The following is a 12,286-nucleotide window of genomic DNA, read 5'->3' as shown; positions in this document are numbered from 1 at the left end:
GCTGTGATATCCTGACTTTTAGTTTTGTATGGGTAAAGTATGGGTGCAGCTCACTAATGTCTTTCAAGCAAACCTCCCTGCCCTCTAATTGCTACAGTTTGTTATGGGGATTTCCCATTAAAAGTGTAAGCCCAACACTGATAACATCATCAAGTTTGAATTCTAAAACTTTGGAAAGCTCCTTCAGTAGCCACACAACACATCATACATCTGATTTGGACTCCTTGTGAAAAGTAAACTGAGTTTCCTGTGTTACATAATTAAAACAGAATGTGATAATTTGCTAATGACAAAATAATAATGATAATTTAATTTTGACATAAATTTGATTGAAAACAATACAAAGATGAGCCTCATTCATTAACCATTCTTAAGAAGTGATTCCTTCTTAAAACTCATAAATGGCAGGAACAAAATCTATACACACTAAAGAGCACATTTGAGTGCTGGCATGTCTGTGCATAATAATGGCTATTTGTATTTTCTTTAATTATACAGCTATGTAATATTTTGTAAGATTTTTGCAATTTTAAATATTTTTGGAATAATTACTTTTTATTATTTTACAAAGCAGGTTTTTTTTAATACTAAATAAAAACTATACTAAAACTAAATTAAAACCACACTTAAATTCACTTCAGTTACTGTGATGGGAATAAGTATTTGATCCCTTAACAAAACATGACTTGCTGGCAAGCACATAGGTCAGACATTTCTTGTAATAGGTTACTATGTTTGTGCACATCACGGGAGGAATTTTGGTCCACTCCTCTTTGCCTCAAAACCTTAGATTTTCAGTCCATTACAGCAAAGTGTGTTACCCATGGTTTTCTTCGTGACTGTGGTCCCTTCTGCCTTGAGATCATTAAAAAGCTCCTCCTGTGTAGTTCTGGGCTGATTCCTCACCTTTCTCATGATCATTGATACCCCATGAGGCAAGATCTTGCATGGCGCCGCCGACCGAGGGCGCTTGCTGGTTATTTTGTGTTTCTTCTAATTTGAATAATCGTACCAACAGTCGCCTCCTCCACACCAAGCTGCTTGCTGATGGTCTTGTAGCTCATTCCAACCTTGTCCAATCTTGTCCCTGATGTCCTTAGACAGCTCTTTGGTCCTGCCCATGGTCGAGAGGTTGCAATCTGATTGAATGATTCTGTGGACAGGTGTCTTTTATACAGGTAACGAATTGAGATTAGGAGTACTTTGATAACGTAAAAGGATTAATTTAATTTGCCTCATGGGCACATGGAAGGGGATCAAATATTTATTTCACTCAATCAAATACGAATCAATTTATGTTTTTTATATAATGTGATTGTTTGGATATGTTTTAATATGCTGTCTCTCACTGTTAAAATAAACCTACCATTAAAATTATAGACCATTCATTTAGTTGTCAGTGGGAGAATTTAGCAAAAATTACAAAATCGGCAGGGGATCAAATACTTATTTCCCTCACTGCATGTTAATTTAGAAGTGTGCCATCCAGTAATTAATGACTGGTAACAGTATTTATAGGCCCAAAGTAGGCCTGCTTATGTATTTATTTTTGTTGATGTTGTTGTTATTGTCTTCTATATTGGATATTACAGCTGAAGGTAGACAGGAAAACAGAAGGGTGGGTGGTTGGGGGGCTTGAATGACAACCAGCAGGTCAGAATTGAAACTGGGCCTCTACAGTAAGAACCCAGCCTCAGATCACTCTACCAGGTAATCTACCTAAGCATCTCAATAGGCTGCAGATTTTTTGGCTCCACCCTCTTCAGACCATTAGTTTGGCATTCCTGACTTAATTCTCTCAACTTTTCTTTTCAATTTCTGTGTGTGATTGAGCACACAGCCCTACAGTCTCATGCCCTTATATGGAGAATGGCTTGGCTTTTACTTTTGCTAATTATTTTTAACTGGCACAGTTAAACTTTCAACTTTAGATAAATTGGGATTCATCATTATAAGAACACAAATGGGAACAAGTCAGCAGTTTAAGATCAGCTATATGAATGTATTTAATTTTCAAACTGATAAACCTTTTTGTAAATATACAGTCATGAAAAAAAGTATTAGACCACCCGTGCTTTCATACATTTTTTGTTCATTTTTAATGCCTGGTACAACTAAAGGTGCATTTGTTTGGGCAAATATAATGATTACAACAAAAATAGCTCATAAGAGTTTAATTGAGGAGCTGATATCTAGCCATTTTCCATGGTTTTCTTGATAATGATTTTGGTTATCATCAAGAAAACCATGGAAAATGGCTAGATATCAGCTCTTAAATAAAACTCTTATAAGCTAATTTATTTGTTATCATTATATTTGTCCAAACAAATGTACCTTTAGTTGTAACAGGCATTAAAATGAACAAGAAATTGAAGAAAAAAATGGCCTAATGTTTTTTTCCCATGACTGTCTTACTGTTTTAGTCAGTGTCTTGACTTTCTTGGAATCAGGGTCGTAACTTAAGGGGCTCCACTCAAACCATGACAAAAGAGGACAAAAGTATGAGGTCTTTCTATAAAAGAAAACGGCTATAGCATTTTTGTCTGTGCTTCTCAGACTACACACTATGAGTCACATGAAATGTGTGCTTATTGTAAATATTGAATACTCTGTCAGCCTCACGTATTCCTAATGAATACCACTCGTAAGCAATTCAAAGCTTAGACCTGTGCCAGGGAGACGGCTTTGGTTTCAGAAGTAACAGAGTGGCTGAGAAGAGACATGAGGAGCACTGACGCAGACACAAGAGAGGTGGAACAGTTTTTCCAGTCCATGTTTGGGATGATGCATAAAACAGAGATTTTCCAAGTTGAGCCACAAGATGGTGCTATGAAGTAGTGTCTCTGCCTCCACCACACAGGTTCAGATTAAGAGATTGCTGTGGAGGTGAGGGTTTTTTTTAGAGAGAGGTTAGGGATGGACCTTTCTTTTGCTGAGGCCTTTACTATGCTGCTTTTTTCATCATCAGCCTGCTGGCATCCTTGATGTGTTCACGGTCTTGTCACAAACATCTTTAAACTAAACTTTCAAGCATCTGTGGCTGATAAGAAAATACTTGAGTGAATGTGTTTCTTCTTTATCTTTTCAGTCATCTATCTACTGCACATGGTGAAAATAGAAGCACTTCTACTTAGTAGTGTTGATTGTGTGGTGGTGGTGTTTCCTTTCCTGCATGCATTCTTTGTCAAAAATCTGCACTGTCTCTGCCCTGAAATAATGTGCTGAAGTTGCACCTTTAGGTGTACAACAGTCTGTCACTGGGACAGTACCCTCTAAGGTGCAGCTGTTAATATAATTAATATAATGTATTTGGCCTTTTGGCCCTCAAAAAAATATGCATTGATGTTCAATAATTAGCCTCTAAGAGTACATTAATATAAATTCTACCTTTTGGGAAAGAAATCGGCTCCTACTGTACCCCTATTTCTGATAGGGCCAATTATTGGACCTTTTCTGAGGGCCAAAAGGTACATATATGTTCCCAAGCCACCATCAAGAACAACAGCTATACCTTAGGCCAGTGATGTCAAATTAATCCATGAAAGGGCCAGTGTGGCTGCAGGTTTTTGTTTTAATCAAGCAGGAGCAAGCCTGATACAACTAATCAACTGTGAGAAGACAGTTCAGGTGATTTGTGCTCCTGCAGTGACACTGGTCCTTTCATGGATCAGTTTGACACCCCTGGCTTAGCGGGTACTGCCCTGGTGACAAGCCAAAAATGTACAAACTCAGCACAATTTTTCGGAGAGTCTTTAGATATAGATTTATATCTTTAGGGCATAACGTGAAAATGGCATGCTTTTATTTTATTATCACAAATCAGTAGCAACAATAATACACAGTGAACTCATGTGTAAGTAGGAAACCCCGATCCAATGTTCCTAAAATAGACTCATGCACACGTGCCAAGCGTGATAAACCTATCAACCTAAAGTTAGTATTCCTCAAATACAACATGAGACAAAGATTTCCCTGGAGAGACACAGAGGGGCTATATGTGCGGTGTGTGTGTGTGTGTGTGTGTGTGTGTGTGTGTGTGTGTGTGTCTGCGCAGACTGCAGTCAGGGGGGATGGTAGGGGAGCTGGTAGACTAGAGTGCATTTGGTATTCAGCCGGGCCCAGTATTTATCTGTCTGCTGGCTGTCTAGTCTGGTCTGGCCTGTTAGTGGTGTCACCCTGCGTGCTCCCTGGGGGACTAAATTGACGCTCCAGACAGACTGTGTGTGTGTGTCTGGGTGTGTGAGAGTGTTGTTCTGTGGTGGTAGGGTGATTGCGAGTGGATATAGGTGGTTTGAAACAGACAGAATTGATGTTTGTCTGAGTCTGGCTGTATATGAGAGCTTGTCTGGGGTGTCCTTACATGTCTGGAGTGTGTGTGTGTGTGTGTGTGTGTGTGTAAGGACATGACAGAAAAAAAACTCTCCCCAGTGCCTTGATTGATATTGCGTCTTTAGCTGACAAGACAACAGTGTCTCAATTTGTTGCTTCAATAAAATTAGGAGCACTGCCAGGCATTTGTAAATTGCGTCAGGGTCCCATGCTTTTTCCCCTTCACAAAAGTGTCAGTTTGCTAATGGAGGAGCTTGGAAGCACACTTCACAGAGGTCCATTTTATTGCCTTTGGTTGCTGGTGCTTTCTGATTTAAGAAGGTCTTGTACATTGACAGATGATCAAACTGCGGCTACCTGCCTTGTTGATGGGCCACCCGATCGCTCTTCAATGACCTGTTATGTTCCCTAGTCCACAGTGTGGGAACCTGCTGGTCAAGCGAGGCATTCAGAGTCCCTCTCTGTTTTGAACAGCCTAGTTTATTTATAGACTGCATACAGTCCTGTGTTAGAATGTGTTTCTATGCTTGCGTCGGGTGGGAGAGTTGCACTGTTCGTTAGATTCAGAGGGGATGTGTTTGGCTGGAGGGGTGGAGTGGGGGAGGGGGGTGCTTTTCTGGTGCACATGTGCCCCTGAACGGAGTGGGGTCACCTCAAGGTTAGCCCTTCAAAGAGCCATCTCCATTGGCTGTGGCCCACCGTAACAAGGGAGTAAAACTCCAAGCGCTCTCCCCACCCTCCCCAAATAACACACCAGACATACTAGTCCCAGCCCTACCTCCCCCCCTCCCTCCCCTGCCTCCTCTCCTCTGCTCTGCTCACCCACAGCCATTGTCAACCACAACCAGGCCGCCTGCTAACTTTCTGAGTCAGGTCAGCCAGAAGGGTTGAGGGGGGTGGGGGCGGTGGAGATTTTGATGCCTTCAAGTACTCCTGGTACAGCGCTATATCGTAGTTATCCTAGCTCAATATTCCCATATGTATGTCGCACATGCAGGTCCAAATGATGATGTGGACTTTGCAATAACAGTAATTTTACTTTGTTGAGCTTTGAGCTGAAAATATAAATGCCACAATTTATTCTGCAGGGTAACAGTAAAAATTCAAGTACATAGTTGATTACTCTAAATCATGGTAATGCCAGTTTTAATTTTAATATTTAGAATAATACTATATTAAAACAAAAACTTTTGACTAAATTGTGTTGTCTGCTAAACAGGTGCAGCACTCTCAATTGTATAAATTGTAATGTTTATGATTAATAAGACAGGCAGTGCCATGGCCAATTAATGCATTTTGCAACTAATATAATAGGGTCTTCAAAGATACTAATCCAGACAGCAAAGCATCAAACAGATATAAGGTCAAAAGTTATTTAATTGTTTGTTTTTTGACCTATTGCTGTAAAAAATAAAGAAGCCTTTCTCCCTTATTTATACAGTCTATGCTTTTTCCTCACACTCAGAAGTGTTTGCATCATAAAAGCAGTTTTTAATATTTTCAACACAAAATGTGGTTGAATCAGATCATTTGTTAACCATACAGTTTAAACACACCCTGACACGTGTCATAGTAAGTCCAGACTTTCCCAGTCTGGGTATGGCATGTTATTAGCCCATATTTTTGGCTGGTTGAAGTTAGGATTGTGGTATTTCTGTTCGCTCCTGAAGGCAGCATGTCTCCTTCCCCGCGTCTGTCCCTCCTCTGGAGCCCTCTGATTGGCCGGAGTGGCAGTCTGTCAGTTTGTGGGCGAGGTGTGAGCCCGCTGTGTGTGCTCTGCTCAAGTGAAGGAAGGACAGCTGCTCTCAGCGGCGCAGGAAGGAACGGAAAAATAACTATACAATGCGTTAGTCACGGGCAATGGCTCGTCCCCAAATCCCTTTCTAGTTCACAAGCCGAGGCAAATATGGCGTGAGAAAAACCGCGGAAAATACGTGCGAAACTGCTGGGAGTTACTCGTAGCGGCGGACTCTGCTTCCGCTGCCTGGAAGTTTTTCGTTGTTTTCCAGTCGTGGGGCCCCGACGGTGGAGGCGGCGGCTCTCTTCCCGGAGCAGTGTCCCGGTCTGCCCAGCCCCATGCAAAACCTAACGGCCCCTGGCGGTCCCGGCAACTCCAATGTCACCTGCTCCTGCAACTGCACCGCTTCCCAGCCACAGGGAATGGAGATATGTGAGTAACATTTGTTGCGTTTCAACCTACCAAGATACTTTAGTGCATAAACCGTTGTATGTGCACTGCCCGGTGTAGCAACAGAAGGACAACAAAACACAATTTAAGTAGCAATCATCCAAGAGGGTCAACCAAGTCTGCTGTTAACTCGATGTCGGCCGTTTCCTCTTGCACGAATGGTGCTCTGTGGTGACCTTAGGGTCTATACTGGTGTTTATAACCTATTTTATTGTGTGTATACAACACAATATCGAGTTTATAGGGTTGTGGTTATACAAAACTTGTTATGTTTGAGCTGTTATAGCAGTCATTAACATTGCATAGACCCGCTGTGGTACTCAATAGTTAGCCAGCTTACAGTGAAAAATCAGTCATATTCATATTGCACTGTACAGACATAAAGTTTTGCTCCTTTAATGTTGTACAGCTTGTCTGTAGTTGCTTCTTATATTGAAAGTTTTCCTTTACTATTAAGTGTCAGGCTTTACTTTTCCTAGACGTGTTCTGCCATAGGGATAGGTTTTATATAAATACTTGCTTAGCCATAGGCCTGCAGGGCTGTTAGGGATCACCACAGAGGGTTAAATAGTTTGCCCGTCAGCATAGACAAGGAAATGCTGGAATGGTATGTTATGTCTGTCTGCCTTCTGAGCAGCTCAGAGAGAAACTATCATTATCAACTCTGCCCTGGCTGCTAGATCCACTGCAGATGTTCCTCTTTATGACTGAAGCAGAAACAGACACACACACACACACACTCACACTCACAGGCAGGCAGGCAGACAGATAGGTAGAATTGCATTGGACAGCCAGACAGTGTATCCAGGCTGACAGAACTGCAGACAGGCAGACGAAGACAAACAAACATGAGATGGGCGCATAGCAGACATGCAGACAGGCGGGTAGATTCATAACCAGGCAGCTAGACAAGTACCGACAGAGATATAAACAGAGATAGACGGACACATCAGAGGCTAGACAGGCAGACATATTGACAGACAGACATGCAGACACACAGACAAGCTACAGAGAGAGACAGACAGAGTTACAGTGATGTGTAATTTCCGTCGGGGCTGAGGCCAGGCCTGGGCAAAGTGAGGTGAACGCAGGATATTAGATGTACATTTGGCAGTAGAGAGTGGTTGCACTGACACCACATTGTAACCAAGAAGTCTGTATGTGTGTGTTCTACCATTCATTTGCTGTGGCATCATCATATTGCCAGCCAGAAAAAAACAGTCAGGCATGAACTGGTGCATCGACAGACACATTAATACAGCAGAGAGAGCCTAATTAGATAATCTGGGAGAACTGCCTAAGACTTCTAAACTCAGATGACAACCAGAGTGCAAAAAACTCAAATAATTGTGTGGTTTGATACTTGCTGTGTTTCAAACTACAAAATACAAGGCATTTAAGGTTATACATGCATGTGTTTGGTTCCAAATAATGCTGGCCTGGAATTTTCATTGTATTTCTCGTTATCTGAACGTCTCACTATTTGGACAGAGCTCAATTCACAAGTCGTTTGAAATAGCTGTGTCCTACTGTAGTGGCTGTCTGGTTTGAAAGAGCTCTTGTTTGTCGGCTGTGTTGTCATGCAGACTCTGCAAGGCTGAATAATGTAGCTCACGCTTTGATGATTTCTCTGGCTGAGGAAAAGAGCTACAGTCTGCCTTTTTTTGAGCGGAGCGGGCGGTCTCACTGGTGTGTTTCCTGTTTATTCAGACAAGGAGGGAAATTGAAAGGGACTACAAACATAGAGGGATCACAGTAGAGACATTGTGTCACGGCCAGGAATCGAACCTCAGCCTACACACTGGGATTCACATGTTGAGTTTGAAAGTCAGAGACATTTAACAAGTGTTAGTCTCTAGCTGTTGCTGTGTTTACATTCATTGTGGAGTACAGTTATCTTGTATCATAGGTGTAGTATTCTAAAGTCCTGAGGTCAAACAGCACAGCTTCATAAAAAGAGGGGACATCATCTTAAGATCAATGCGGTGGTTTGTTTTGTATTTCAAATTCCAAAAGATTCTTGAACATGGCATTTTTACCAAATGAAAGACAGGTTGTGCGTTAACACATCTATATATCTTACAGTTAGGCTTAAGAACATTCTTGATATTGCTACACTGTAAAAAAAGAAAAAATCTGTTTAATTTACGGTAAAATACCGGCAGCTGTGGTTGCGAGAACTTCACCGTAAAAAATGCAGTGAGTGAGTTTTTTACTGTAAATTTATATGTAAATAAATATCAGCAAAAATTGTAATTTAGACTGAATGATCCTGTTATTTTTAGGGTAATTTTGTCTTTGTGACATTATGGTATTTCCCTATTAATTTTACATATCGACAGTTTTGTCTAGTTTTTTACTATTCCTTGATTTACTGTAATTAAGTGTCTACTACGTCGATATACAATTTTTTATTTTACGCCCTGTTTCTGATGCAATTTGATAGTGTTTTACTGTTTTTCTTTCTACAATCATTTTTTACAGTGTAACGTCACATTGACTAGACTGTTAAAGACCATCCTTTCAACTGTGCTCTATTTGATAGTCTGGCCTTTCTCCCATTCCACCTCACCCAAGTTATGGCGGCTGCTTATACTGTACTGTAATGCTAGAATTAGCAATGGTTGCTCCACGAGACTGTTTGGCGAGCGGCGGCCAGTGTGTTTAGTCATCATCTACAACGCAGTGCCTGATTGTCCAGTTATGTTGTCGACTATGGTGTAGTCCCAGATTGGCCCGGGTGCATTTTAATTTATTGAAATGAGGTGGAGCCGGAGAAAGACCAGACTATCATGTTAAGCCAACAGAAATGTTGAGCTCATGTTTCTTACCAGGCTAAGTATTGGCAGTAGTCTCAACAAATATCAAGTCCAGCCCAGCCATTACTATGAAGGAAAAGTTTTGAAACGTGTCTCCCTCGAGTAGATAAGTAGTAGTAGTAGAGTATCTTATAATTGAATATGCTATATCATATCTCTGTTTTTTTGGTGCACACAGCTGTATAGCAGCATACAAGCACTTGCTTCCTGGGAAAGGCCTGGTCCATGTGTCACAGACTTGAGTGGCTGCCTGCGTCCCTGTGTATGTAACAGTTACAGCCTGCAGCAGGGCCCGGCCAGCCAGACAGCCTGATCTGTAATCCTGTGTATGAGTAGTGTTAGTGTTTAGGTGGCGGCAGGGTCATCTGTCAACTACCTCAGGCCAAACATGCACACGGCTACTTGTTGACTCTCCCTCAGACACATACACTAAATGTACACACACATTGACACTTACTTGTATGCACACATGCACACATACAGGCACTCCCAGGCTCAGCTAACATTCACCCTGCAGTCTCCGCCAGATAGCCAAATTCAGTCTCTCACTAAGCTCTTTGTTGTTTGTGTGGTGTTTGCTTTTTGCCTCTTGTTGTATGGTTTGTTTGTGGAGCTGTTGTTTATTTGGAAATAGTTTGCTGTTTATGGAGTTTTTAGTATTAATGAAATTCAATAATTAGCCCTGGAAAAAATAGACTTCAAACTCCGAATCTGGATAAAAATTCTGAGACCTTGGGGAGGGGAGTGGCAAAGACAACCAAGCAACAGCATTAAAAAATATATTTTACTTTTTACCTCCCAGACAGATTTAAGTTTGCGATCACTGCTTCTATAATTAATTACTCAGGGAATTTCTAGTCTTGGTACTATCAGCGGAGGCTGACTTAGTCTGTCACCCCTTAGCTGAGGGTCAGCAGTGAACAGTGGTGCTCAGCTCTGTCAACTGGGGAATAAAAAGAAGCTCCCTGTTTTATGTAGGGAGGCACAATATTATTGGCATCAGCCGATACAGACTTTAAAATGCACCATCGGACATCGGCCAACACACCGATATCTACCGATATAGTAACCCAGTAAAATAATGGGCTGCTGCTTCTATGATTAAACTCCCGACCTCAACGCCATGTCCCTGGCACAAGGAATGAATATTACATCATTTTAAGCTTTGTTTTTGATGCCTGCATTTGCTGGTGGACAAACACGATAAGAGTATGCACAATAATACTGTATATAAATTCCACTCCAAATGAGACTTGAGGATCTCTGCAATAAGGTGTGGGGGAACAAAACATCAGTATCGGTAATTGGCTAAGTGAGTTGTATAATATTGGCATATCAGGTAACATGCATTCCTAGTTTTATGAGTCATGCAATGATTTGACGTCACTACGTCATGAAGTAGGAATGTTGCCATTACCACGATATGCATTGTTTTTATTATATAAAAAGTATATGAAAGATACAATATGGCACATCCCGAGTAGCAGGTGTGTTGATGTATTCATCATTTTTCTTTCTTTTTTTTTAACCCATAGCTTATTGTGTAAGTTTACTTATTTAGCCATTATATTATCATCTAACCATTAAGTATATAACTGCTTAATAACTGCTTTTACTTACAGCTTAAAAGTTATTTTATTCTGTCAGAAAGAATCACATATACTATATATTCAGTATCTGCTTGTTCGAGATCTTTATTAAAATTAAAATGTACAAGCAATCAATGTGCTGAATAGAGCCCTCTTCAGATGTTCAACCAACAGTCCAAACCCTAAAGATAATGAATTAATGATTAGACAACAAACCTACAGTAAATATTTTCACTGGAAAAACAGGTAATTAGAGGATTTTTTAAAATGGGCTGGCACAGGGGGCTTCAAGAACCGTCAGCGGGTGCCCATGGGAAATCACAATATCCTATGGAGATAATTACACCATTGATAATTTCCTTAAAAAACCTTGGACACAATTGTAGGCTCTTATTCAGGGCCCTGCGCCCTAATATAGGTGGTATCACATTAGCAGTACCAGTGGTGGCATGGGAGAATTGTGACTGGAGGAGCTATGGGGAGGTTGGATTGTAATGAACAAACAATAACATAATACTACTACTACAGAAAAAAAAGTTAAATGGGCTGAGTAACTCATCTAAGTGATGCTAGCCATGTCATGCCCCCCTTCAGATCTGCCCCTGGAAGTGACTCCATTTATCATTATTAAAATGTTTGCTACATATTTAAATATTTTAAGCCCATCTCCAGTTTATTCTGGAATCTTTTTGATATTTCATATTTTTCATATTGTCATTTCCTGACAATGTTGATTAGCCACACTGTTAACTTAGTTTTGTGCTCAGAGTTTATAAAAGAATGTTGATGCTAAAAGGTGAAGATGATGTATGACTATAGTAGTTCTTAGGCACGAACACAGTGCACTTCCTGTCATGCCCCTTTGCGTCTTAGCAGCAAACCGATAAACACCATTGTGAGCAGGCTAATCAACTTATTATTGTATATTATTGTAGCATTATGTCCTTAGTTAGTTAACTAACTTGTTTAGGTGTAGTTTGCTAGCCTAACATTAGAAAACTGAGGTTTTGTTTTAGTTTCCTTCACCTTAATTAAGTGTGTTGTTTATTATACAAATGGCTTGTACAATCAGTGCAGTGAATTGCATGAAATCCCATAGGCACAATCTCTTCTTGGACATCTACTCCTGCTAACAAAAGTCAGCACTGCAAGACTGATCATAGACATTACCCAGGTCCACTGTTTGAAGTGTTGTTTTCAGAATGATTTTTTATGTTTGCACCATAGACCCACATGGGAGTGCACAACTTTTATTCCAGACACGAAGAACATCTCCATGCAGCAACAAGGGGAAAGTCCCGTTAGAGAATTAAAACAATAAAGAGACTCACAGTGCAGGCCAGTATAATGTCCGTGCTGGG

General features: G+C 40.7%; 1 protein-coding gene across 2 annotated transcripts in view; it reads left to right on the top strand.

Annotated features, from left to right (window-relative positions):
• Positions 1-12,286, top strand: part of LOC131975856 (low-density lipoprotein receptor class A domain-containing protein 4-like) — a 137,216-nt gene that overhangs the window by 84,175 nt on the left and 40,755 nt on the right. The window contains exon 1 of one of the 2 annotated variants that reach the window (XM_059338651.1): positions 5,788-6,499. The exons of the other annotated variant lie outside the window; for it this stretch is intronic. Coding sequence (XP_059194634.1) covers positions 6,406-6,499 — 94 coding nt within the window. The 5' untranslated portion in view covers positions 5,788-6,405. Of the gene's footprint in view, positions 1-5,787; positions 6,500-12,286 lie in introns of those variants that run through there. 2 annotated transcript variants of the gene reach the window in all.

Source organism: Centropristis striata, chromosome 8 (genome assembly GCF_030273125.1).
Source record: "Centropristis striata isolate RG_2023a ecotype Rhode Island chromosome 8, C.striata_1.0, whole genome shotgun sequence".
In the NCBI taxonomy this organism is placed as follows: Eukaryota; Metazoa; Chordata; class Actinopteri; order Perciformes; family Serranidae; genus Centropristis; species Centropristis striata.
Note: the sequence above shows the minus strand (reverse complement) of the source record. Positions and strands in the feature narration are given on the sequence as shown.